Source organism: Eublepharis macularius, chromosome 15 (assembly GCF_028583425.1).
Source record: "Eublepharis macularius isolate TG4126 chromosome 15, MPM_Emac_v1.0, whole genome shotgun sequence".
NCBI classification, from domain to species: domain Eukaryota; kingdom Metazoa; phylum Chordata; class Lepidosauria; order Squamata; family Eublepharidae; genus Eublepharis; species Eublepharis macularius.
The window spans coordinates 25190567-25213611 of NC_072804.1; the positions used below are offsets into that span (position 1 = coordinate 25190567).

Consider the following 23045-nt stretch of genomic DNA (forward strand, 5'->3'; position numbering starts at 1 on the left):
AGCCATTTTGTTGCTCTTAATCGAGTCTGCAAAGGTCAAACAAACTCCATGAAAAGTGGGGAGTACAATATCCTTCAAGATCTCTGCCTTCTCAACAAGCATCATTTCAGTCTCGTCTGGGTTCAATTTCAGTTTGTTGTTTTTCAACTATTTCACCATGTCTGTCAGGCAGCAATCTAAGATTTCTACTGCATCCTGTGGGGACCTAGATAGCGAGATATAGAGCTGGGTGTCCTCTGCATACTGATGACATCCAACTCCATAGCTGCGAATGATAAATGATTTTGGATTAAATTCTCATTGCAAAGTTTGTTATTAATGAGGTTGTTTATAATTTATATATTAATGAATTAAGAAAAATTGTATTGAGTAAAGTAATAAACTGTATGATGAACTGAGTAGGATGGATAATTAGCTGATAATCCTTTAATTAATCGGGATTAATTAGTTAATTAGTGTATTGTATGATGCATCGGGAGTACAATTGTGCACTTCAAAACAGAGTTATGCACTCTGAAGCCCATTGGCTTCAATGGACTTAGTAGATTGTAACTCTGCTTAGGATGGCACTGTGACAAGCGCCTCGTTCTGGAAGCAGTTCTGTGGATTTTTCAGAAAATCAAAAGAAAATAACTTTTTTCTCTAAAGCGGAAAAATGGTGTCACAGGACCGTTTCCCTCCATGCCCAGAGTTCAGAAGTGTTGCGCTCCAAGTCTCCTCTAGCAACACCTTGGTTAACCCTTTCTTCTCTCTCTGCCACCACGCAATCCGTTACCAGGGTCTCAGGCTAGAGGAATGGGAACCTGTCCCCTATTTTTATGCCTCTGGAGTGTCTTGCAGGCTCCCCATCTGAGCTGTTTGTTCCCTTGCTGTGGACTAGCGGTCATGGGAATGAGCAATTGCACCTTTGCAAGATCAGGGAGGAACAAGTCCATTGCCCGTACCCCCGCCTTTTCTCCTTGGTAGGATGTGGTTCAAGGCAGGTGTGGCTTGCAGGAAACAGAAACCAGACTTCTACCTCAAATTATTAAGGTTTATTCAACGAAGAAAACGCGCGCTTGCACGCACACGCACACAAGATTTCTTTAGATAACAGACCTCAGCAGAACTGGTAATCACATTCTGTCTTATCTTGAGCTATACTTGCCCTTAACGAATGTTATTAGAAGGGCAGACACTTTTCCTTTGAAGTTCCGAGCAGTTAGAAAAGGTTCGTTGCGTTAGTCCCATACTTTGAGGTTTGTCTCCTTTACCTGTAGCAGATTTGAGATGGAGAACACAGATAGCTAGCCCTCTCTTGCTAAAGGCGTGCTGGCCAAGAGCCCAAAGTGACTGACAAAAGGCTGCTCAAAATAAGACTTATCCTTCTGGGTGCTCCCAAAATTTATAGCCTTTGGCTTGGTGGAGTCCATCCTTCTTTGGAGAGCCCCCCCCTGTCTTTTCCTGTTTAACAGGGGGAAATAACACTTTACCAGTTTGACTTTCAGGCTCTGTAGCCTGAGGCATTATTTTTACTGTTGGCTTTGTTCTTGTGGCTACAAGCCTTCTGCACATCATAAGGGCCATCGGCTCTTAAGTGGAGAGATGAATTGATACACATTTTAAAAGACGTAGCATTTCCTTAAAGCCTATATATCAGAGACCCCTTCATATTAACACATGATGGGAATTGGGGAGGGGGTGCAAGGTGATTCTTCTCAGTCTCAGAGCTGAGGGAAGGGAAAATAAGGGAAAGGAGGAAAGTAGTCAACAAATTCTGACTATGGAAATGAGTTTAAAAATGCTTTTAAGGAATAAAAAGACCCTGAGGAGCCTGACTTAAAAATACAGCAGGTGACAAAAAAGCATTTTGGGCCAAGTTAACTGAACGGGGTAAAAAATGTTCTTGAAAATATGAATAAGAAATCAGATGTTAAATTAAATTGTATCTTTTTTTAAAAAGTCAGTAATAAGCACGGAGATTATTTATTATTTGGGATGCTTTTAACACAGTGTTCTCATCTAAATGCAGACTCGATGCTTAGAATATACGAGGGGAAAAACCTCCAACCTCAGAACAGCATTTAATTCCACAATTATTATTTGCCATCAGTAGGCTAATTTATAAGCGGGGGTAGGATTAGGGTAAAGGACAGTGACCCATTTCTGCCCTTGATGAACTCCTGCTGGCAGCAGTATGGGTTCCAGCCCCAGAGAAGGGGCAACCAGGCTCATTTGGCAATAACTGGAGTTGTCTTTAGCTGCTAGGACTCAGAAAGAAAGACCATCTGTAATAACTGATTTCTGCAATCTGCTGTATTTTTAAAAATCAAATTATTACCGTGATCTTTTTCTCAAGTTTTTTCCGAACGTCCATAATTAAATCTGTATTCATGGATTTTAGGCAGCTGGCTTTTCTGGGACCAATTACGCAGTAACTCAATCCTCCGGGAAACCAGCTGAGAGGTCTTAAATAGTAAATTCTAATATTAATGATGATATTTCGTATAAGAGTGTGAGGAGTCTCCCAGTGTGACTGCATGTAATTCCAAAGGACTGCAGTATCACTTTTCAGTTTGTCCTCACTGACAGCTCCAAAACTTTTCATGGGGCGCCTAACAAGATCTCATGTTGGCAGTGCTGGGCTCAGCAGATAGCCTATGTTATCAGGACCCCCTCCCCCAGATGTGTGGGGGGCTGTCACAAAATATCTGCAGTAATTCATGAATGCTGCCACTGGAAGACAGGAAACACTTGTCCACTCATGCTACAGTGTGAGTTCAAAGGAAATACCTGCTTCATTCAAGGGAGAGATGGGGGTGACGGGTGAAGTGGAAGGTTTTGTACTACCGTTATTCTGGGTAGTCCCTCACCCTGACGTTTGCTCCAGATGCAACACATAATATACAGCCAAAAGCTCATTGAAAAGACTCATCTCACTTAGAGCCAAGCTACAAGTGATGCCTGACACAGTTTGGACACTTGTCAGCTTCCCTCAAGTTTTGATGGGAAATGTAGGCATCCTGGTCTTGTAGCTGTAATGGAGAGCCAAGCTGTAAAACCTGGATGCCTACATTTCCCATCAAAACTTGAGGGAAGCTGACAAGCGTCCAACCTGTGTAAGGCGTCACTTGTAGTTTGGCTCTTAGTCATGGTTTTGACACTGTTTAGTGCTCTTGATCCCCTGGCTGCTCATTTGTCTTGACTCCATTTTCCTTCTTCTTCACCTTCACTCTCCTCAACCTCATTTTCCCACACTGCTGTTGAATTGGATCACTGTGGTGGCCTATGTGCTATTGTTACAAATTCATGGCCAATAGGTCGCAGCCAGGAATCTGGGCAAAGGTTACCAGGAAGAGCAGCATTGGAAAAACATGAACGTGCTTGTAACAAGTACCCAGACTAGGGAGAGTTCTTCAATGTGAAAATGAAGATCCCCGTCAAGTTTATGTAGCATTTCTGCTAAAATAATCTTTGCTTTGCGCAGACCAGATATAAGCTGGTCAGTCCTGCCCTTGGCTAGAAATATAAAGCCCATGTTCCAGTTACTAATTGGCCAGTGTTTTACTTGCTGTACCCTATTATTAAAATTATTAGTAGTCAACACAATGGCTGTTTTCACACTGCTTACCGGCCACGGAACATCGCGCTGAGCTCCCGGAACAACAGCATCTTCCTGGTGCCGTTCTCGCGCAAAATCGCGCCAGGAAGACGCTGTTGTTCCGAGAGTTCGGCGCGATGTTCCGTGGCCGGTAAGCAGTGTGAAAACGGCCAATTAGTCTTGTTTGGCCATCCAATTCCAGGTCTAAATTGCATAAATAGCACCATGAATACATAAAAGATTACATAAATTATATTAAAAAGAACAGGTAACATCCACTAATACAGAACAGCGATTGGCTCTGGCAGCTGCACAGACTCTGACCACTTTATCACAGCTGGAAAGATGAAAGGCCATATACAAATCCTCAGATCAGCTGCCTTTTTTTTTTTGTTGGAAGACTGGGGTGATGAAATCTTTTCTGAGGCCAGCCAGTTGTACTGATGTAATTCTTTTATGATTGCTGTAAATCATTTCGGACAATACTATTTCAGGCAATCAACAAATCTAAACTTTTGACTTAAGGAGGCTTTTTTGTTCCTCTGTCCTCAATTTCTCAAAGAGACGGGTTGGGGCTGGGGGGGGGGGGGGCTGGGGAATTCCCTGCTGGGTTCAGGGAATTGAGAAGCCTAGCATGCTCATGTTTTGCTGCTCTTCTGTGTCTATGTGTGCTGCTCTTTCAGTATTCATGCTGTTTGTAAGTGCCGTGCAGTAGTCTTTCCAGTCATAAAGTATGTCCCAGAGAGTTATTCATGCAGGAGGAAGCTCTGCTAAGGGCAGATAATTTTAAAAATAAACTGTTTCAGCTATAAGAGGAAAATGCCCTTTTCAGTTTAGGAAAAAGTGTGCTTTGGAAGGAAGAATGAGCCCCTGGGTGCATGCAGATTTCTTTCCACCAGAACTGTCCCTTGCTTCTCCTGCATCTCTGTTCCAGCCCAGAAAACATAATTTGCTGCCACCCTCTGTCTGTCGGCTGCCATACTACTTTATTATAAGATGCCTATATTAAGAGCAAAATGAAACAAGTATTGTTTGGGGAGCATTACCACTTATTTGGTTTTCGGTTTCCCTTTTGTCGGGCCGTTGCAAGATTAAGTAGGCTGCACGGTTGTCCCTCAGAACAAAGGAACTAGCCTGGACCAGGAAATCAACCCATATTTCAGTAACCTTTGCCCACAAATGCATATCTGTGTTCCAATGAGCTCCAACCCTACACTTCCTTAAAAGACAGATTGCTGAAAAGGGGGCAGCCTGAATCCATGCACAAACTGGAGTTTGGTCAAGTGAGCTTTTAAAATTCAGCTAAAACTTAAGCAGAGTTACGTCCTTCTAAATCCATTGAACTCCCAAGGTAGCCATGTCCCTGGGGGGGGGGCGCAAACCGGGTGATGTGGAGGGCATGGGGGGAATTGCAGGGGGGTATTTACCTCATGCACACACTGTGTGTGCTCGCACTCCACAGTGCCCCACATTGTACCAGGAATGATGTCATTCCTTGGGCAACATGGAAGTAATGGGTCACGCTGGGGGTCGATTAAGTGAAAATCAGCCCCAAATGCTAAATTTGAGGCCAATTTTCACTCAATCAACTCTCAGCATGACCCATTACTTCCTTGTTGAACCAGGAAAGATATCGGTCCTGGCGCAGCATGGGCGGGGATGTTCCACAGCACACGGGAGCATGCTTTGCCCCCAGCATGGCATTCTAATATCCAGGGGTCATTTCGTAGAAAAAGAGCTGGAGGAACTCATTAGCATAACTCATTAGCATAACTCATTAGCATATGCCACACCCCTTGACATCACCGGAAGTGTGTTATTACAATAACTGATTTGCATATGCCATGCACCCCTGACATCACCTATCCTGGCTGTTTTGGACCCAATCCTGGCCATTCAGGGCCAAAATTGGACCCAAAATGGCAAAAAGGGGCTGAAAATGGCCAGAAAGGGGCCCAAAATGGTCAGGATTGGGCCACTGCTGAGCAGAAGAGTGATCCACCACCCATCAGAGGCCTGATCTGGGCCATTTCGGCCCCAATCCAGGCCAAAAAGGGCCCCAAATGGCTGAGTCAGGTGGGCAGGGCCACCTGACATGTGACCTCTTTGGGGAACAGCCGGAACTGCATTCTTGTGCATTCCCCCTCGAAATGAGCCCTGGTGAGGACTGCTGAATGTGGCTTCAAACCTCAGTCTGGACAACTGATTGCTCAGACCCAGAAAGAGCTGTTCATTCCTTTCCCTCTGCTTGATTATGTTCTTGCCTTCTGTCCGCTAGCTCTGGGCCCCAAAAGACAAGTTTAAGCAGTTTCTATGACACTTCTAAAAGCACTGAACACTTATTTTCATGACCACTTTGCCTTCAGCTGTTTCTTCCATGCGTCACAGGTGCCTAACTATTCACTGGGAAGTATAGTAAGAATTTAGCAGTATACCCACCAAAATACTTTGTCATTCATCTTTCAAATCCCTTGGTGTGTGGCTGCTAGGATACTTTGCTACTCGAGTTACTGGGCTTTCATTGTGGTTGATTGCCTGAAATGTATTTTTATATTGAAATATTTTATATTGCCTCTTACTTGGCCAGCAGGGAGAAGAAAGATATTAGCAGGGCTCATTTCGAGGGGGAATGTGCTGGAACGCAGTTCCGGCAGTTCCCCAAAGAGGTCACATGTCAGGTGGCCCCACCCACCAGACTTTTGGCCATTTTGGGCCTGTTTTGGCCTGGATTGGGGCCAAAACAGCCCAGATCAGGCCTCTGATGGGTGCTGTATCACTCTCCCGTGTGAAAATGGCCAGGATTGGGTCCAAAACAGCCAGAATAGGTGCCAGGGGGCGTGGCATATGCAAATCAGTTATGCTAACGAAAAATTTCTGGTGATGGCAAGGGGCATGGCATATGCTGACCAGTTATGCTAATGAGTTATGCTAATGAGTCCCTCCCGCCCTTTTTCTATGAAATGACCCCTGGTCCTCACCATTGCTCAGCTGTTAGCTCCAATGCCATCCTGTGGTCATCTGCAGTGTAGCGGAGAGGAGACCAACAGCCCCCTTTACTGGAAGATTGCCCTAGTGGAGCTGAAATTATGACCCCATGGTCCTAGAGTGAGACGATCTGGAGGGAAGCCAGATCTGTTTACATGACGATCTGGAGGGAAGCCCAGCGGAGAATTTCTGATGGGATTAAGCACTGAGGGCATATCCGCACTCAACAGTTTGCTTTGTATTTCATCTGTTTCCGCTGCACTTCATGCTGAATTGATTTCAGAAGTTGATTCCATACTACAAGCTTTCCTTTGTTTTTCTAAGTTTTCAAGCCAGTTCATCCTCTGCACGTTAGAGCTAGTGAAAGATTGCTTTCCTCCCATATCAGCGCTTTCATCACTGCTGAGTCTGCAACACGTCTCCCTTGTTTTTTCTTCAAAGTGCAACATCAGTATATCTGATGACAGGAGCTTTGACTCTGGAAAGCTTATTTGCCAAGATGGTTCAAGGCAGACACCACTCTGGGCAGGAAATCCTGAATCATGAGTAGGCTTTCCAGTGGTGTTTGACCAGGACTTTGAAATTATTCCAAAATAAATTATTCCAAAAAATGATGATGGTGATGATGGTGATGGCGAAGAAGAAGAAGAAGAAGAAGAAGAAGAAGAAGTGAATGTTCAACTTTGTTGGAGAGGATTTGATCTTACATTGGTCTGTTCATGTCAGGCCTTTCTGTGGGGTCATGGCACTTGCTAGTAGCTCTTGCTTGGTCTTATTTCTAAGAAATCCTACTATATAAAAGGCAAGCCGTATTGGCAACAACTTGCTTTTTATCTTCGCGCAGGCACATTGTCGACGACTGGCCTCGAGGCCGCTGCGAAGTGCCTGCTTGCTGCCAGGAGTGGGCCCGTCAAATCAACGGCCTAAGCATTCTTCCCTGTGCCTCCGCTCAATGCCCTCCTGCTCTGGCCTCCAGGCCGCTACAAAGCGCCTGCTTGCTGCTGGGAGGGGGCCCACCAAATCAATTTTCTAGAGATGTTGTATTTTTTCACACAACAGGCATTGTTTCTAGTAAATACATACTTATTTCTAAGAAATACAGTTTTTTTCCATAATGACGGCCTTTTTCAAATCATAATTTTTGTGTATGCCGTAAAGGTACTGTTGTTTGTCCTTTATTTCCTTGACTGTAGTTCTGTGTTCTGTGTGCTTTGTTTTCATTTTAATTAATCTGTATGGTTTAATCTGGGAAGGGATTCTAATAAATATTACCACACCTAGGACTGCCAGGTCCCCCAGTGTCCCCTGCCACCACTTACCTGGCCTGTTTGGGGGGAAAGGCCCAGGGGATCTCCCAGACCAGCATGCAGCAGACTCCCAGAAGTGATGTCATCGCGCCTGCCTGGAGTGCGCGCAGATCACACCTGGTAAGTGCCAGGTCCCCTCCTCCCGCTGGGAGGGTAAGGGGCCCTGGCAAACTTACCCACACCCCATGTTAGTAGCTTGATCCTCTCAACCAACTTACTCAGAAAGGATAAACTTAACCCTGTAGAGGAATTGGATGCTTAAATAATGGAATCTGCCCGTGTTTATGTATTCTATATTTATTTAAAATATTTATTAGCTATTCCTCCAAAGGTGCTCAAAGCACCTTACAATGTAAAGTAACAAAAAGCAGCAGTTAAAACTCATGAGTTAAAACACAGGTAACAAAAAGCAGCAATTAAACCCCAGAGTTAAAACACAGTAAAGTAACAAAAAGCAGCAATTAAACCCCAGAGTTAAAACACAGTAAAGTAACAAAAAGCAGCAATTAAACCCCAGAGTTAAAACACAGTAAAGTAACAGAAAGCAGCAGTTAAAACCCAGAGTTAAAATGCAGTTAAAAATACATTAAAACTTTCTCCAAAATAAAAGTCTTCAGCGGCCTCCCGAAGCCAGAGAGTGAGGGGGTCAGATGCGCGCAGTAACACCTTCTGAGTCTGATCACCCAGATAGGTCTCAGACCCTTGGGCCCCTTCGTCCAGGAACCCCCTTGTCCCGGGATCAAGGGGCAACTCAGAAGAATGCCGTGCTCGATAGCATCGAAGGCCACTGAGAGATCCAGCAGGACTAGCAGGGTCACAAGCCCCTGTGTGACCCTACAAGAGTTCTACAGCTCTTTAGCCCAGTAGACAACGGCAGGTATTGCTTCTGTGTGTAAAGTTGTATCCAGACACCCATCTCGTGTAGTTTGTCATCATGACACTCACTTCCATCTCAGGGCCAACCTAGGGAGAGGGGCCAGGCTTCTCCAAAGGACCCAAAGGACAGCACAGTTACATTCTTGCATCAACTTGTAATTGCTGAATGAATAATCTCATGTCCAAATGAAAGCTGAACATTTCCCCAAGCTGATCTGTTTCATTCGCTAGCTGTTGTTGCCGTTCTCTTCTGATGTCGGTAAAGCTTAATGTATTTGTTGAAAGTGAAAGTATTGAATGACATGTTCCCAGAGGAGGGGACTGTACTTGGCCAAGAGGTGGCTCTGCTCCAAGCAACTTCAATATTATATTATCTTTCTTCTCAACTTCCCACTGGCAGAAACAACATTCCCCGACTTTTGCTTCATTCCTCAATAGCGTAACATTCATACTAATGATAGGAGAGCTGTCGAAGGAGGGGAACCTCTTTGAGTGGTGTAAGGTTCTTTTAAGAGCAAGCCGAAGATACTGTTGTATGGACTTGAAACAGCTCACCCCATCAGTGGCGGGCACCGGACGGCACCAGTTTTGCCACTCAGAATTGGAGGCAGAGCAACTATGGAGGCAGGCCAAACAAAACTAGAAGGTGTGTTAAAAAGCGAATAAAATCAAATACAGGCAGCTAACCTGAGACTGAGGTTGTCTTTGTTTGGCCATATTTTAATCATCATTACAGATAAACAGCTGCTGATGCTCTGAATTTCCATCCACTCAGAACCGTACAGGAAATGTAGTTCCTGGATTCCTGAGAATCCTAGATCTTATTTTGATATTTCCTTAAAAGATATGTTTGTAACAGAGCTTGGAGACATTTCAAAACTTGTTGACATTATCCAAAAGAGACTTCAGATGAAGAATTACTGTCTTTTGCGTGTCTTTCCTTCATGACCTTCGTTTGTTTTCCTTAGCATCTTCCATCACTAATACTTCTTCCCCTTGTTACTGCAATGGGGGGGGGGCAGAATTCCAAACACAGGGAGAGAAAGAGAGAATTTGCAAACTAAAACAAGCAAACTTATCATATGTATACAAAATAAATTAATTTACTAGGGCTGTGAAACATGCAGGGCAATCGGTGGTCCAGTCTAAATTGGCCACTGCTAAATCTGAGTAATGAATTTGGAATCTTCTGCTCTCCTAGCAGATAAGACAAAAGTATAAAAATAGTAGTAGAAAAGAAAGCTCACATAGTAACTAACAACAGTGGCCACTCTTACAGATTCCTTAATAAAACCCCACAGAGTCCATACTTGGGTTCTGAATTGCTCGTAAGTATTTTAAACAAAGAAAGAAGGAAAATAAGACCATCACTTCTCACCAATTTCAACATTGCCTCTCAGTGTCTGTGTATGGAAAACCCCTCTCATCCACAATGGTGATGGTAGGCACACCCAGATGTCATTCAGACCATTCAAAACTTCTGCCCACAAAGAAGAGACAAAACTTAAACTTGTGGTGTCCTGTTCTCATCTGACAGGTGTAATTTGAGGATAGGATTACATTGTTAGTCAATGGCTAATGAGAGAAACTGAATAATAGCGTAAACGGGTTTTGAAAAACGGCCCTGATTAATCAGGCTGTGGATATGTTGGGTTTTTAAAAATTCGTTAATACCAATAGTTTTAAAATCTGCAGCTGGCGAGAATCATCTTTGAAGAGGCGTTCCCTCTATGTAAGAGATGGAGGAATGTCTTTTCTAATTGTCTCAAGCAGATTTTAGAACCCCATATGACAGCATGGGAAACTCCTAGAAACTATTGACAAGGCTTTCTTCCCTTCAAAGCAGAATCCATAGAAGATGGGAAACTTAAAGAGGGCTGGAAAATGTCTGAAGCAGCATTGGCCAAAAACTCAGATTAAAGCTGCTGAGCTAATCTGTAGCTGGCTCAGCTGAGAGTATTTCAGTATTGCTAACTCCCCAGTCTGAGTCCCTAAATTATCAGGAATTGATTATTAGGATCACTGACTCAGGGTACTTTTCTTCAGCTGCTGAAGAAAGCAGTTATCCATCAATTACTTTAAAAAATATAGCTGAATGAAAATGTCATGGCCAATTATTGTCCAGTCTCTAATCTTCAGTTTTGGCAGAATAATTGAGAGGCGGAGCAACTCCAGCCAATCTTCCTAGATGGCATATGTGTTCTAGATCCCTTTCTTTTTTTCTTTAAGTTTTAAATTTTATTCGGGGGAAAATAGTAAACAGTAAAGACAATAAACAATGCATAAAATAACATAAGCAAAATATATAATAATACATAAAGACAATAGAAACAGAAAATATAACAGCATATTATACTACAAACTATTTCTCCTCTCCATCCCCTTACTTACATACATTCAACATATTCAAAATTTTGTTACTTTTACAGTTGGTCTACTTTAGTAATAACTATTCTTAGTTTTTCTTAATTTTCAACTTCATAGTCAAAAAAGTCTACTTTTTTCTGAAATTTTAAGATTGGTCTATTAAGTATATAAGAAGTTAATTTGGCCATAGATTCATATTCATGCAATTTGTTCATACACTCAGTCATATCTGGATAAGATTCTGTCTTCCAGCTGCTGTAGCACAGTGGTTAAGTGGTTTGGCTGTGAATCAGCACTCTAATGGTTCAAATCCCACTACTTCCATGAGCTCGGTAGGTGGCCTTGGGTAAGCAACTCCTCTCAGCCCCAGCTCCCCAGCTGTATTGTGGGGATAATAATAACACTTTGTTCACCGCTCTGGGTGAGACACTAATCGGTCTAGAAGAGCGGTATATAGGCACAGTTGTTGTTGTTTTGCTGCATATACTATTCTCACTGCCACCATCATATATTTTAAAAGTTCGTTGTGTGCTTTTATAATATTACTATGTAAAATATTTCATAACATATTTTTAGGATTCAGCTCAAAGTGAAACTTCAATATCTTTTGCATCTCTTCATGTATTTTTGACCAATATTTTCTTGCTTCCTTACATGTCCACCACATATGATAAAATGTTGCATCCATACATTGATGTTTCCAACACCTTCCACTGTAATCCTTGTTAGCTTTTGCGATGTTCTTAGGGGTAATATACCATCTAAAAAACATTTTGTATCTACTCTCTTAAATTTTGACAATCTATAAATTTAATTTATTTAGTCCATAAGTTTTCTAATTGGCTCATAGAAATATTTTCTCCAAAGTTTTGCAATGACTTCATCAAACAGTTTTTGACTTCTGATTCTGCAACATATTGCAGTAGAGATATTCGATTTTTTCCATCTTTGCAGACCTTCAATAATGCTTGCGTGCAAACTTTTTAATAGTTATTTTTATATAAATTATCTTTTTGTCTTGTTACATTTATCCCCAAATATTTAACTAGTAACATTATCTTGGTCTTCTTTTTGTTCATTTTGTGTCCAGACTGTAGTCCACATCTTAATATTTGTTCCATTACATATTTCACTTGGTTTTGTCACTGATATAACAACATCAGCAGCATAACTTTTCATTTTATAGCCTTCTTTGCCTTCTTTTATTCCAACAATTCTAGTGTCCTGCCTAATTTTCACAGCCAGTATTTATAATGCAATAAGACATAATAGTGGTGATATTGGAGATTCCTGCTGAGTTCCTTTTGCTATTTCAATTTTTGCTGTTAAAGAGCCATTTACTAAAATTTTAGCTTGCTGATTAATATAGATGCTTTGCATCCAATTTAAAAATTCTATCCCGCAGTTCATTCTGTAGTACTGCCATCAAAAATTTCCAAGACACATTTATCAAAAGCTTTCTCAGCATCCAAAAATATAAATGCCATTCCCCCCCTTTCCTCCTTGAATATTCAGTTGCATCAAGTAAATATCTGCTGTTATCTCTCATATATCTCTTTAGCACAAATCCTGTTTGATCTTCATGTACTTAATCTGGAATACATTTTCTTAGTCTCTCTTCCATTATTGTTATTCAATAAAGAAATTGGCCTGTATGATTGCTGTATTAATGGATCATTTCCTTCTTTATATATTAGGGTTATGTAATGTTCTCCTCTTGCCATGTTGGTGGTATATTTTTCCTGTCTTGTATCTCATTCATTGCTTTTTGCAAGGATATAGCTAATATATATTCAAAACTTTTATATGTTGCTGTCTGTGCCCTTTACCTACTTTTAGTTTTTTTATTGCAGAATTGATCTCTTGTATTGTAATTATTTGATTCAAGATTCTTCTAAATAAAATCTTTACTTTTAAAAAGATTCTTCTATGTTCAGGTGAAATTCTTTAATAGGTACTTCAGACAAGTATTTCTCCCTCTCTATTTCATTTGTAGGTTCTTCTTTATAAAGATTTGAGAAGAATTTTTTTGTTTTCTCCTTCCTCCTTCATTTCTTGCTCTGCATAGAGTACTTGATTTCCTTTCCTGATTCCAACTATTTTTCTTTTTGCCTCTTTTCTTAAACAGTATGCCAAGGATCTTCCAGTTTTATTTGCAGCCTTTGTTTTAAAAAAATCAGTTTTTTCTGAACTTCTACTTCCAATAAATCCAATTGGTTCTTTAATTACTTCATTTCCATTTTTTCATATCACCTGTAGTCTTGTGTTCTTGTTCCAACATCTTCACTTTTTGAGTTATATTCTTTATAGCTTCCTGCTTCTTTTTACTTTCGTGCAGCTGTTGCCAGTAAAGTTCCTCTTGTTCTAGATCCCTTTCAATCAGGTTTCAGGCCATGTTATGGGACAGAGACAGCATGGGTGATTTTAGTTGATTATCTTCATTTGAATATAGATAATGGTTCTGCTTATTTGTTGTTGCTGTTGGATTTAACAGCAGTCTTTAATACTGTGGACCATACCATCATATTAAGGCATTTAGAGGAAGAAGTAGGTATCAAGGGATTTGCTTTAGTTTGCTTTAATTCGTTCAGCACACCGGTTCATGCAAGGCATGTATGCTCCATCTTTGCAACGGGGATTCCCTCCTCTTTGACCTCCCCCGTATCTAAGAGTCTCTGTACATAAGGCATCTGACACATGAAGAACACATGTTGGAAGATTCAAGGTTAGCCAGGAATGATAGTTAAGAATAACAGAGCCGGCGGCAGGGCAAAAGCTTTGTTATACACTGGAGCTACGTGAAGGGGCTCTGAAATGCCAAAAGGGAAACTTCATCATAACCTCGCCAGGTCCAAGCCTGGCTCTGGAAGACAGCACCAGCCCATTTCCATTCCTTGCTGCCCTCTGGTTGCAATCCCACACTATTTTAGACTGGAGACATGAAATTGACAGAGCCTTTGGGTAGGTGAAGATGAAATTAACAAACCCTCTGAGGAACAATCTTTGCCAGCTCTGTCTTTTAAAACTTCGCTTCCCGGCTAATGTTGCATCTCCCTACATTTGATGAACATGTGTTGAACTGTCTCATGTAGAGAGTCTCTAAGAGTGCAATTCTATGGTGAGTCACTCCAGTTTAAGCCCATTAAAGTGAATGGACTTAGACTGGAGTAACTCTCCACAGGATTGCACTGTTAGTCTCCTTACAGCTAGAGGTGGGCATGAACCAGGAAAAAACCGAACCATGCTGTTCGTGGTTCATCTGGTTTCACGAACCATGAACTTTCATAGACTTTCCTCAGTTCCCGAACCGGTTCGTGGGGTTTAAATTCCCCTTTCTGTACTGCTGTGAAGCAGCACGGAAAGGAGCATTTCACCCCACCAGCTTGGATCAGCTGCCTGTCGAGGAGATCCCCAACAAGCAGCTGATGGGGGGTTGAAATGCCCCTTTCCTTCACAGCGGCACAGAAAGGGGCTTTTCACCCCCGCAGGCAAGGATCAGCTTCTTGTCAGGGAGATCCCTGACAAGCAGCTGATTTAGCATTTAAATATCCCTTTTCCTGCTGCTGCATGCCGGCTGTTCCGCTTCCCATGTTTGCAGGAGTTTGCTTATTCCCTGCAGGCTTTAAAAACCAAGGAAGGGCTAAATGGCTGGTTTTCCCTTTCTCCTTTGAGGTATGCACACACACACTTTTTTAAAAAGGCAATAAAGTGTTGCAATATTGTAACATTGCAACATTGTAACATTCCTGCACTTTCCTCCTGGCTTTAAAAGCCAGGAAAGGATTAAATAGCTGCTTTTCCCTCTCTCCCAGGCATTTCGGGCTTTGCCAAAAGGAATAAAAACCAAGCGTTTTGCACAGCCCTTTGGAAACAAAGTGGCAGGGAACTGACAAGCAGTCAAACTGATCCATGCCTGCCAGAGTGAAATGCCCCTTTCTATGCTGCTATGAAGTGGCAGGGAAAGGGACATTTCAACCCCCCATCAGCTGCTTGTTGGGCATCTCCCCAACAAGCAGCTGATCCAAGCCGTTGGGATGAAATGCCCCTTTCCGCCAAGCAGCGCGGAGGGCAATCTAAACTCCCCTCTCTCTGGAGATCCGGGGGCGGAGCCACCAGCCATGTGACCATTTTCTCCGAGGGCAACCTACTGAATTCCATCCCCTCTTTTCCCAGAAAAAAAGCCCTGCTGATTAGCATAACCTGATGCAGTGCCAGAGAAGTCCAACCAAGTCCCTTTCCCTACAGAAGTGAGGAATTGCAGCTTCTCTCCATTCTGCTTCCCAGCAGCAGTTGAGTGTGGCTTTTTGCATTGCTGTGACTCAGCCACCAGTTTCATCTCGAATCTCTTGTGGCAAGCTGTTTGCTTACTTAACCATCCACAGGAAGCATGGGGTCTCACTCTCTTTCTTAATTATTAGGCATCCCCATGACCTCCCAGGAGAATGAAATACAATGGTAGATTGTCTTTTGTTATGGTGCACCCCGTCTTCTATCACATCCTCTCCAGTAATTCCTTCCAAGCACAATAATTCTGGACTCTTTGTATCATGTATCCATCCAGGCATTCCTTTCACCATCTGTCTTGCCCCATCTCACTAGAATTTGCTTGGGCTGAAATGTATATACAGTGCTGTTTCTCCATGTAAAATTATTCCAGTACTTTTGCCTAGTAGAGTCTTTCTGTTCCTCTTGTTAAATGCAACAAAAATACCTTTATTTGCAGCTTAGATCGTTGTTGCAGCCAGAGAAGAAATTACCTATTTGGCCGTCCACACAGGTTTTTCTTAATCTGTATTACAAACAGAAGCACGTCTTTTCTCAAATATCCTTTCATTCATGCAAGAATACCCTCCCCCCACAAAAAAAGTTCAGTGCTGTCTTGGAGGCAGACTGTTTTGGAAGCATATTCAGGTATCAGAAATAAAATTTGCCCTTTTTCTGTCCTAGATCCCAATCTCTTTACTGTAAACTTTGGTGATGCTCCCTTTCCTCCTCCACTCCATATGAAATATTTGCACAGGCTTGCCGGATACAAATTCTGCTAGTGGCTTGTGTGAATGCAGATGTGAGCTTCCGATTCTACAGGGATAAATTCATGAATTGAACAACATCTTAGAATCCAAGCCCCAATACTTAACTTGGTCAGGTTGCAGTTCAGAATATAGAAGTATCAGAATATTTTGATGGCATATTGGGCTCAGATGCAAAGATTTCAGGTAAGACTACTAGAACCCCTACCATCCTCAATGTAATAGAGAGGCCAATAGGTTAATTGAAACTCAGAAAAACCTCCAGTTTGTATATTGTGGAAAGTCCAAATGAAGAGGCTTGAAGAAACCAGAACCTCACTCTTCATTTAGCCAAGCATCCAGTACCAGACCAATATCAGTGTCCCCATTCCACAAAAGAGAGTCCCGGAGAAAATTTCTGAAGCGCAGACATGACTTGGAAGAATAGACAGAACTCCCCAGAGACATCTTAGGCCCCAGGCCAAAAGGGACCAGGATGAAGGCTGGGCATAATGTTAGTCTGTCTCTGACTTACTCTGGCATATCTGGAAATTTTATGGTAGCGTGCCGGTGTTGCATCAGCTAAACTGCTGCCTCAGCATAGAAGTGTATAGTCTTGCATCGCTGGAACAGGATTTAACTGTCTTCCTAAGCCCCTCCAGCCATGGGTTACCCATGACATTGGCATAACATTACACGACTCAAAGCCCTAGTATGGCCTGCAGAAGCTCATTCTAGGGACAACCTTACCACCACCTGCAAGGCTGGCTCAACTTAGGATGCTAACTAAATGAGCAGCTAATGACATCTCTCCCTGGCAACCGGTCACACCACCGCATGATTTTCGCACTGTCAGAAAACTCAGACTTTTCCTCCAAGTCTGAACTCTTCTCTTTATTTAACAATCAGGGCAGATGGTGTACCAAACAGTTTGGCATCTCTGGGTGCACTTGTATATGTGTGACGGAACTGTCCTAAGTTTGGAGATTCAATGACAGGTTAGACCAGACTTTTATTGAGTTAAAGAACGATAGGAATCTCACTCATTTGAGGACCAAACTAGACGTTGCAGCATCCACAGGTCTGACCCAAGAACACCAGTACCTCTTTTACAACTGAATTTGGCCATTTCAAAATGCCACAAAGGCCCAACCCTGATCAGGCCCTCAGTGCAATGGGACCAGGCTATCTTGTGCCCTCCCCCTGGTGCCATTTCTCATGCTAAAACAGGGCAGTTTCTACACTTGAAAAGCTGCATGGGGGGAAGGGGAGAAACGAGATCACCTGGCCCTGCTACACTGCAAGCGCAATCAGGACTGGGATTTCAAGACCTTTTGAAATGGCCAAGTTCAACTCTTACATGGATTGACATTCTCAGTGTGTACTGTCTGGTTTGCCCCTGAGAGAGGACAGTGTAGGAAGGGGAATGATCAGACCCAGGGTCTATTTATCCAAATGTCCTGTTTCCAGTAGGAGTAGCCAAGTGCCTTTGGGCTAGGGGTCCCATTCCCCCAGTGGAGGTGGGGGATCCCCTGCTTTCACCCTCCTCCCCCCGCCTCCACTTACCTGGCCAGCAGGGGACAAAGGCCCAGGAACGGGTCTCCCAGATGTGCTCCCAGGGCAGAGCAACAATGTTACTCCCGGGAGTGACACCATCATGCCACCCCAAGAGCACTCCTGTGCTTTGCAGCGGGCTGATTTTGGCCCCAAACAGGGCCTGTTTGAGGCTACAGTCAGCCTGCTGTGAAGCACATACATGCACCCTCACACAATGACATCACTTCCCAGAAGTGATGTCATTGTGCTGATGTGGAGTATCATAGTCCCAGCAAAAAGGTAAGTGCCAGGTCCCCTGCCTCCCGCTGGGAGGCGAAAGGGACCTGGTGGTAACCCTTCTCTGGGCATGGAGCAGGGCACTGGCAGAGCCCTCCTCTGTTTCTAGCATCTGCTATTCAGGGGGATCCTTCCTCTGTATAGGGAGCTGTCTTGGTCTATCCTTTATGAATTTTCCTAAATGAAGTTCTTAAACTAGTGGCAGTTACAGCTTTTTTGTGAAAAACGATATAAACTATATTGCGAGATGTACTTTCTTTTGTCTGTCTAGAGTTGACTTCAGTTCATTTCACCGGCTCTGCTGCTGAAATTAGCAATGTGCTGATCTGGCCATTTTTACTTCTTTTTGATTTTTTGTGCTGTCATTGTTACTGGTTGTGTTTCACCTCATTTTCATTTCTCATTTTTACACCGTTTATATGTTAGGCACCTGAAGGCATCTGTGGGAGGGGGGACATTTCATTCCCTCCTCCTCCTGCACAGAACTTCACTTCTTCCCACTTATTCCATGTTTCCTGCCCCCAAACTTACTCTTTGAATTTGCCTCTCCTAGTCCTACACCCTCCCAGTCCTTTTCCTTGCTGTCCCATTGCCGGAGAGCCTGCTTGCTCCCCCCTGACCTCGCTAAGCTTGCTGCTTTCTCCCTCCCCCTGCTCCTGCCTTCTTAACGACTCACCTGATTTTCTTTGCAGTATTGTTGGAGGATTTGTGGTCGTTGACCAATCAAACATTTTAATTTTTTTTCTGCAATGGTTACTCTTTTAGGATGGAAGCAACTTTTACAAAAGAAACTATTCATATTATTCTGCAAATCTGAGGTTTCCTGTGGGTTTGTAGAAACATATACTTTAGCCCTGGCTGCCCCTCCTCCTGCATATGTTTTAGTGGGGTCTGGGAGCATGGATACTGGACTCTTGGATATATGATGTGCCAAATGTAGGGATGCTATTCCCCCACTGGGGGTTTCTGGGGGATTCTCGGTGGGCTGATTTTGACCCCAAACGGGCTGAATTGGGCCAGTTTGGGGCATAAACCAACCTGTTGAGAAGTGAGTGCACGCACTCCCGCGCCTGTGCAATGATGTCACTTCCTGGAACACTGGAGCACTCCATCAAGGTAAGCGCTGGGTCCCCCGCCCTCCCGGCAAGAGGGTAGGGGGACCTGGCACCCCTAGCCAAATGACACCCCCAAACCCCCTAAAATGCATTAATTTTAATGGGAAAAATTTGATGAGAGGAAAAAGAAACTGGTCTGAACCCCAGGACTCCTGGGTTATTTTCTCACTTTCCTCAGTTGAGAGGGGCTATTTGAATCAAACCAAAGAGATTTAAAAGTATAGCATCACCTTTGTGAATGAAAAACTCTTCCCCCTCCCCATCTCCTCCAAATGCTAACATTTATAAATCTCTCCTTGTGACTCTACAGTATTTTTCATAGTGCCAACCTTGAATGACCAGGAATTGGAAGTTGTGCACTCCCATATGTGCTCTTCTGTTCAGTGTTGTCCTTGGATGGGCAATCGTACTGCTGCCTCCCTAGAGACTATGGTTTGAAATCGTTGGGTTCCAATTATCTGTAAATAAGAGAGCTAAATTCTAGCAGCTTTAATTTCTGCCTGTGTCCACGCTGCAGAAGACAAACCCTATCTTGTATTTTTAATGGTGTCTTTTCTCTCTCTCATCAGCTATGTGGCTGCGGCCTCCTGGGCGTAGGAATATGGCTGTCGGTGTCGCAAGGAAACTTCGCAACATTTTCTCCCAGCTTCCCATCCTTGTCCGCAGCCAACCTGGTTATCGCTCTTGGTGCTATCGTCATGGTGACCGGGTTCCTGGGATGCTTGGGTGCTATCAAGGAAAACAAGTGCCTCCTCCTCAGTGTAAGTTGATCAAGCAGGCAACATGGTTTGCAAAAGCTGGCTTCCAGCAAGGGTCTCATGACATGGCTTTCTCCCAGGCTCTTGAGCTCTGCCTCTTGAGCTCTGTCCCGCAGCCAAAAAGGGGGCAGAAACGTCCCAGCCGTTCCTTTATACCTTCCAAACCTGGAGGATCCAGGCTTCCTTTTACTATTTGTTTACATCTATCTCACCCACTGAGCTTTTGAAAAATGAAACAAAGGGACAAAAGTTAGAATTTATCTGCTGGGCAGTGTGCCTCTCTTTTCCAGTTGTTGTTTGTTTTCATATTGTCAGGGATGGCTGGTCTTAGTCCAAAGAACACTCTGGGAAGCATGCCGGGATTTCTACTATCCTGCGTTATTCTGTTCTGTTTTTGCTTGCCCAGGGGAATTGAAGGGCCAACCACTAGAAATCTTAGGGCAGTGCTGTGCTTACAAAGCTGCAGGAAGTGCAGATATAACACAAGTTACAACCTAAGCTACTAAAGCAGGGGTCCCCCCCAACCTTTTGGAGTTTGCAGGCACCTCTGGAATTCTGGTACAGCATGGTGAACACAGCCCCAAAAAAGACTGCCGTAAATTGGCTGCTGCAGGAGGCAGATCCAGCCACACGATGGCAGCTGCAGCTCACACAACGAAGATCCTTGAGCTGTTGTGGCAGTTGCTACTGAACCAAGATTTTTAAAAATCTGCAAAGCTAATCGAATGGGCAGTGGCTGATCAGAAGCCCCACCTGGTCCCACCCACTTCCTGAAAACACGCGGCAGGTGCCAAGAAAGGTCATCAGTGGGTGCCATGGCAGTGGGGACTGATTGCTGCCCAGAGCAAATACCTTTCTTGCAGTGCCCATAAATACATATTCAGCCAGTCCACCAGCCACTGTGAATTCAGCAGACATCTCCCACATGCGCTTCAACCGTATCCCAACATTTATAAGAGCTAGAAATCTGCTTTTATCAGAATGAAAGTTGGGATTCTCAGGAATTTCAGTTCTATGCCTGCTACCACACTGTTCCTGTCTTCTCACCAATGGTGGGAAGGCAGCACAGAATATATGTGCTATAGAGAAGATGAAAAGGCAAATGTGCAAGAACCCCTGAGATGTGAAATTGGTTCTACATGCATAGCAAAGGGTCTGTTAAAGCAAAATAAAACAAAAGTCTAGTAGAAGACTAACAGCGTATATTTTAGTATGAGCTTTTGTGGATCTCACTTCACTCCTTCAGATACATATGTGAAGGAAAACTGCAGTGTGAAATCTTACGGGGAAGGTTGATTTATAATGGAACTCCCACCCAGCCTTTCTTCATTACTTGCACTGAGATTTATGCTTGAAGTTCACACCGTGCCTTAGCTGCCCCACCTTCCCCATAAGATGGGGGGCTGCTAGATGTTCTAGCTCACGATTTCATCCATCTCTGAGACTCTGTTTATCATATTTATTGACCAACATTGTAGACAAATATTGTAGGTTTCATTTTCTGTGTTGATTTGGGCAGTATGTACAGAAAATGCCAAAAGATACAGGAGTGATATGTCAGCTGCTGTAGACATAAATTTTTCTCAAAGGATTCTTTTCAGTGTCACATGAAATTGCTGTTTTATTTAAAATTTCTTCTTAAGTGCTGCCACTTAAAACACTTCTGCTTTCCCTTTCCTTCCAGTTCTTCATTGTTTTGCTGATCATCCTCCTGGCTGAGCTGATATTGCTCATTTTGTTCTTTGTTTATATGGACAAGGTAAGCATTTGTGTAGCCCCATTCGAGTGGTCGGCTGATTTCAGAAGGAAGCTGCTTTCTTCATTATTACCCCCCTAAGGAAAAAGCTTCTCATTTTCTCCATCAACAACCAGCATTAGGACAGGGAAGAAAGGGGGGGGGGGGTTGCTCATGGACCCAGCCTTGCTATTTGAAGAGCAAGATAGCGCAGTGGCCAAGAGTACCTTCTATCAGTTGCATCTAGTTCACCTACTCTTCTTTTTTTTGGCTCAGCCAATCTGGCCACACCGATCCATGTTTTGTAACCTCACAGCTGGATTACTATAATGTACTGTATAGGGAATTGGCCCTCCCAGGTACCTGTTCCCTGGGGTGGGAGGAGATGAAGCTGCTATGCAGATTGGATCTACATCCAGCCCAGCCCTTTTTTTCTCCACTCCACTAAATTTCCATCATAGACTGTATCAAAGGAAATGCCCTCCTGGGCCATCTGCTCTCAGGCCCCTTCCTTCCACAGCCTTTAGAAGCTTCGCTTGGGCACTTCCCTGCACTCCTTCTCTTGGTCATCCCAGGAACTAGCGCCTTCACTTGCACACCAGAGGGCTGAGGGTTTGACTGCTACCCCTCCGGTCTCTCTCTTGGAAAGCTTGATCAATTGGGGCAAATCACGGCGCACAGAGTTCAAACCATGGCATTCAAAATAAAAGGAAATATTCAGATATCTTAAGCTATCACAGCAAACTAAGGAAAGATCCACCGAAATGCAATAAAGCCAGATATCCTCCTTCCTGAAACTCTATCAATACTCTAAAGGATGTTAACAAGGCAGGTTGTTTATTCTTGAAGTTGCAAGTAGCCGGAAGTAGTTCATTCCCTCAGTTCCTTTACATGGGTCTTCCCCCATTGCAGTCCTCAGCATCATGCACTCAAGGTGGAATCTAGGTATAAACAGGAATAGCTTAGCACTTTATGACTTAAGAAAAAATGGCTAAGAGCCCTTCTTGGTCTCCAAACAATTTATGATCTCTTAACTGATCCGTCCCTGTGTGTCACTAGTTAAAGTGTTAGCTAAAACCAATCATCTTCCTGTATATTTATGTCCCTGAATTTCCCCATGCCTGTGAGACGGCTTGTTTTCCTGTAGTTTTCCCATTGCTACCTGTTAACTTGTAGAAGGTCACTGAAATGGTGATGTAGACAGCATGGGAGGGGGTGGCAGGACAGCCAGTTTTCCTTTCCGTTAAGTTCTTTTTCCATTTTGATTTAATGCCTCTTCTTTGGCTGGTATAACACTATACCAGCATCAGGTGCAGAACTCTGGGCCAATGAAGCGCATCCCATCAAGGCCCCAGTCCTCTCCTGATGTACCCCAACAAGGTACAGTGAATGCACATACAATCCATATTCAGTGTATGCTCGATTTTTCTCTATACATGCATTGAGTAATTCTCATCTTACATTCATCTCACGTACAGCT

General features: G+C 43.4%; 1 protein-coding gene across 5 annotated transcripts in view; it reads left to right on the forward strand.

Annotated features, from left to right (window-relative positions):
- Positions 1-23045, forward strand: part of TSPAN9 (tetraspanin 9) — a 219532-nt gene that overhangs the window by 178908 nt on the left and 17579 nt on the right. For all 5 annotated transcript variants that reach the window (XM_054999114.1, XM_054999116.1, XM_054999115.1 and 2 more), the window contains 2 exons: positions 19642-19833; positions 21515-21589. In XM_054999114.1, coding sequence (XP_054855089.1) covers positions 19642-19833; positions 21515-21589 — 267 coding nt within the window. The remainder of the gene's footprint in view (positions 1-19641; positions 19834-21514; positions 21590-23045) is intronic.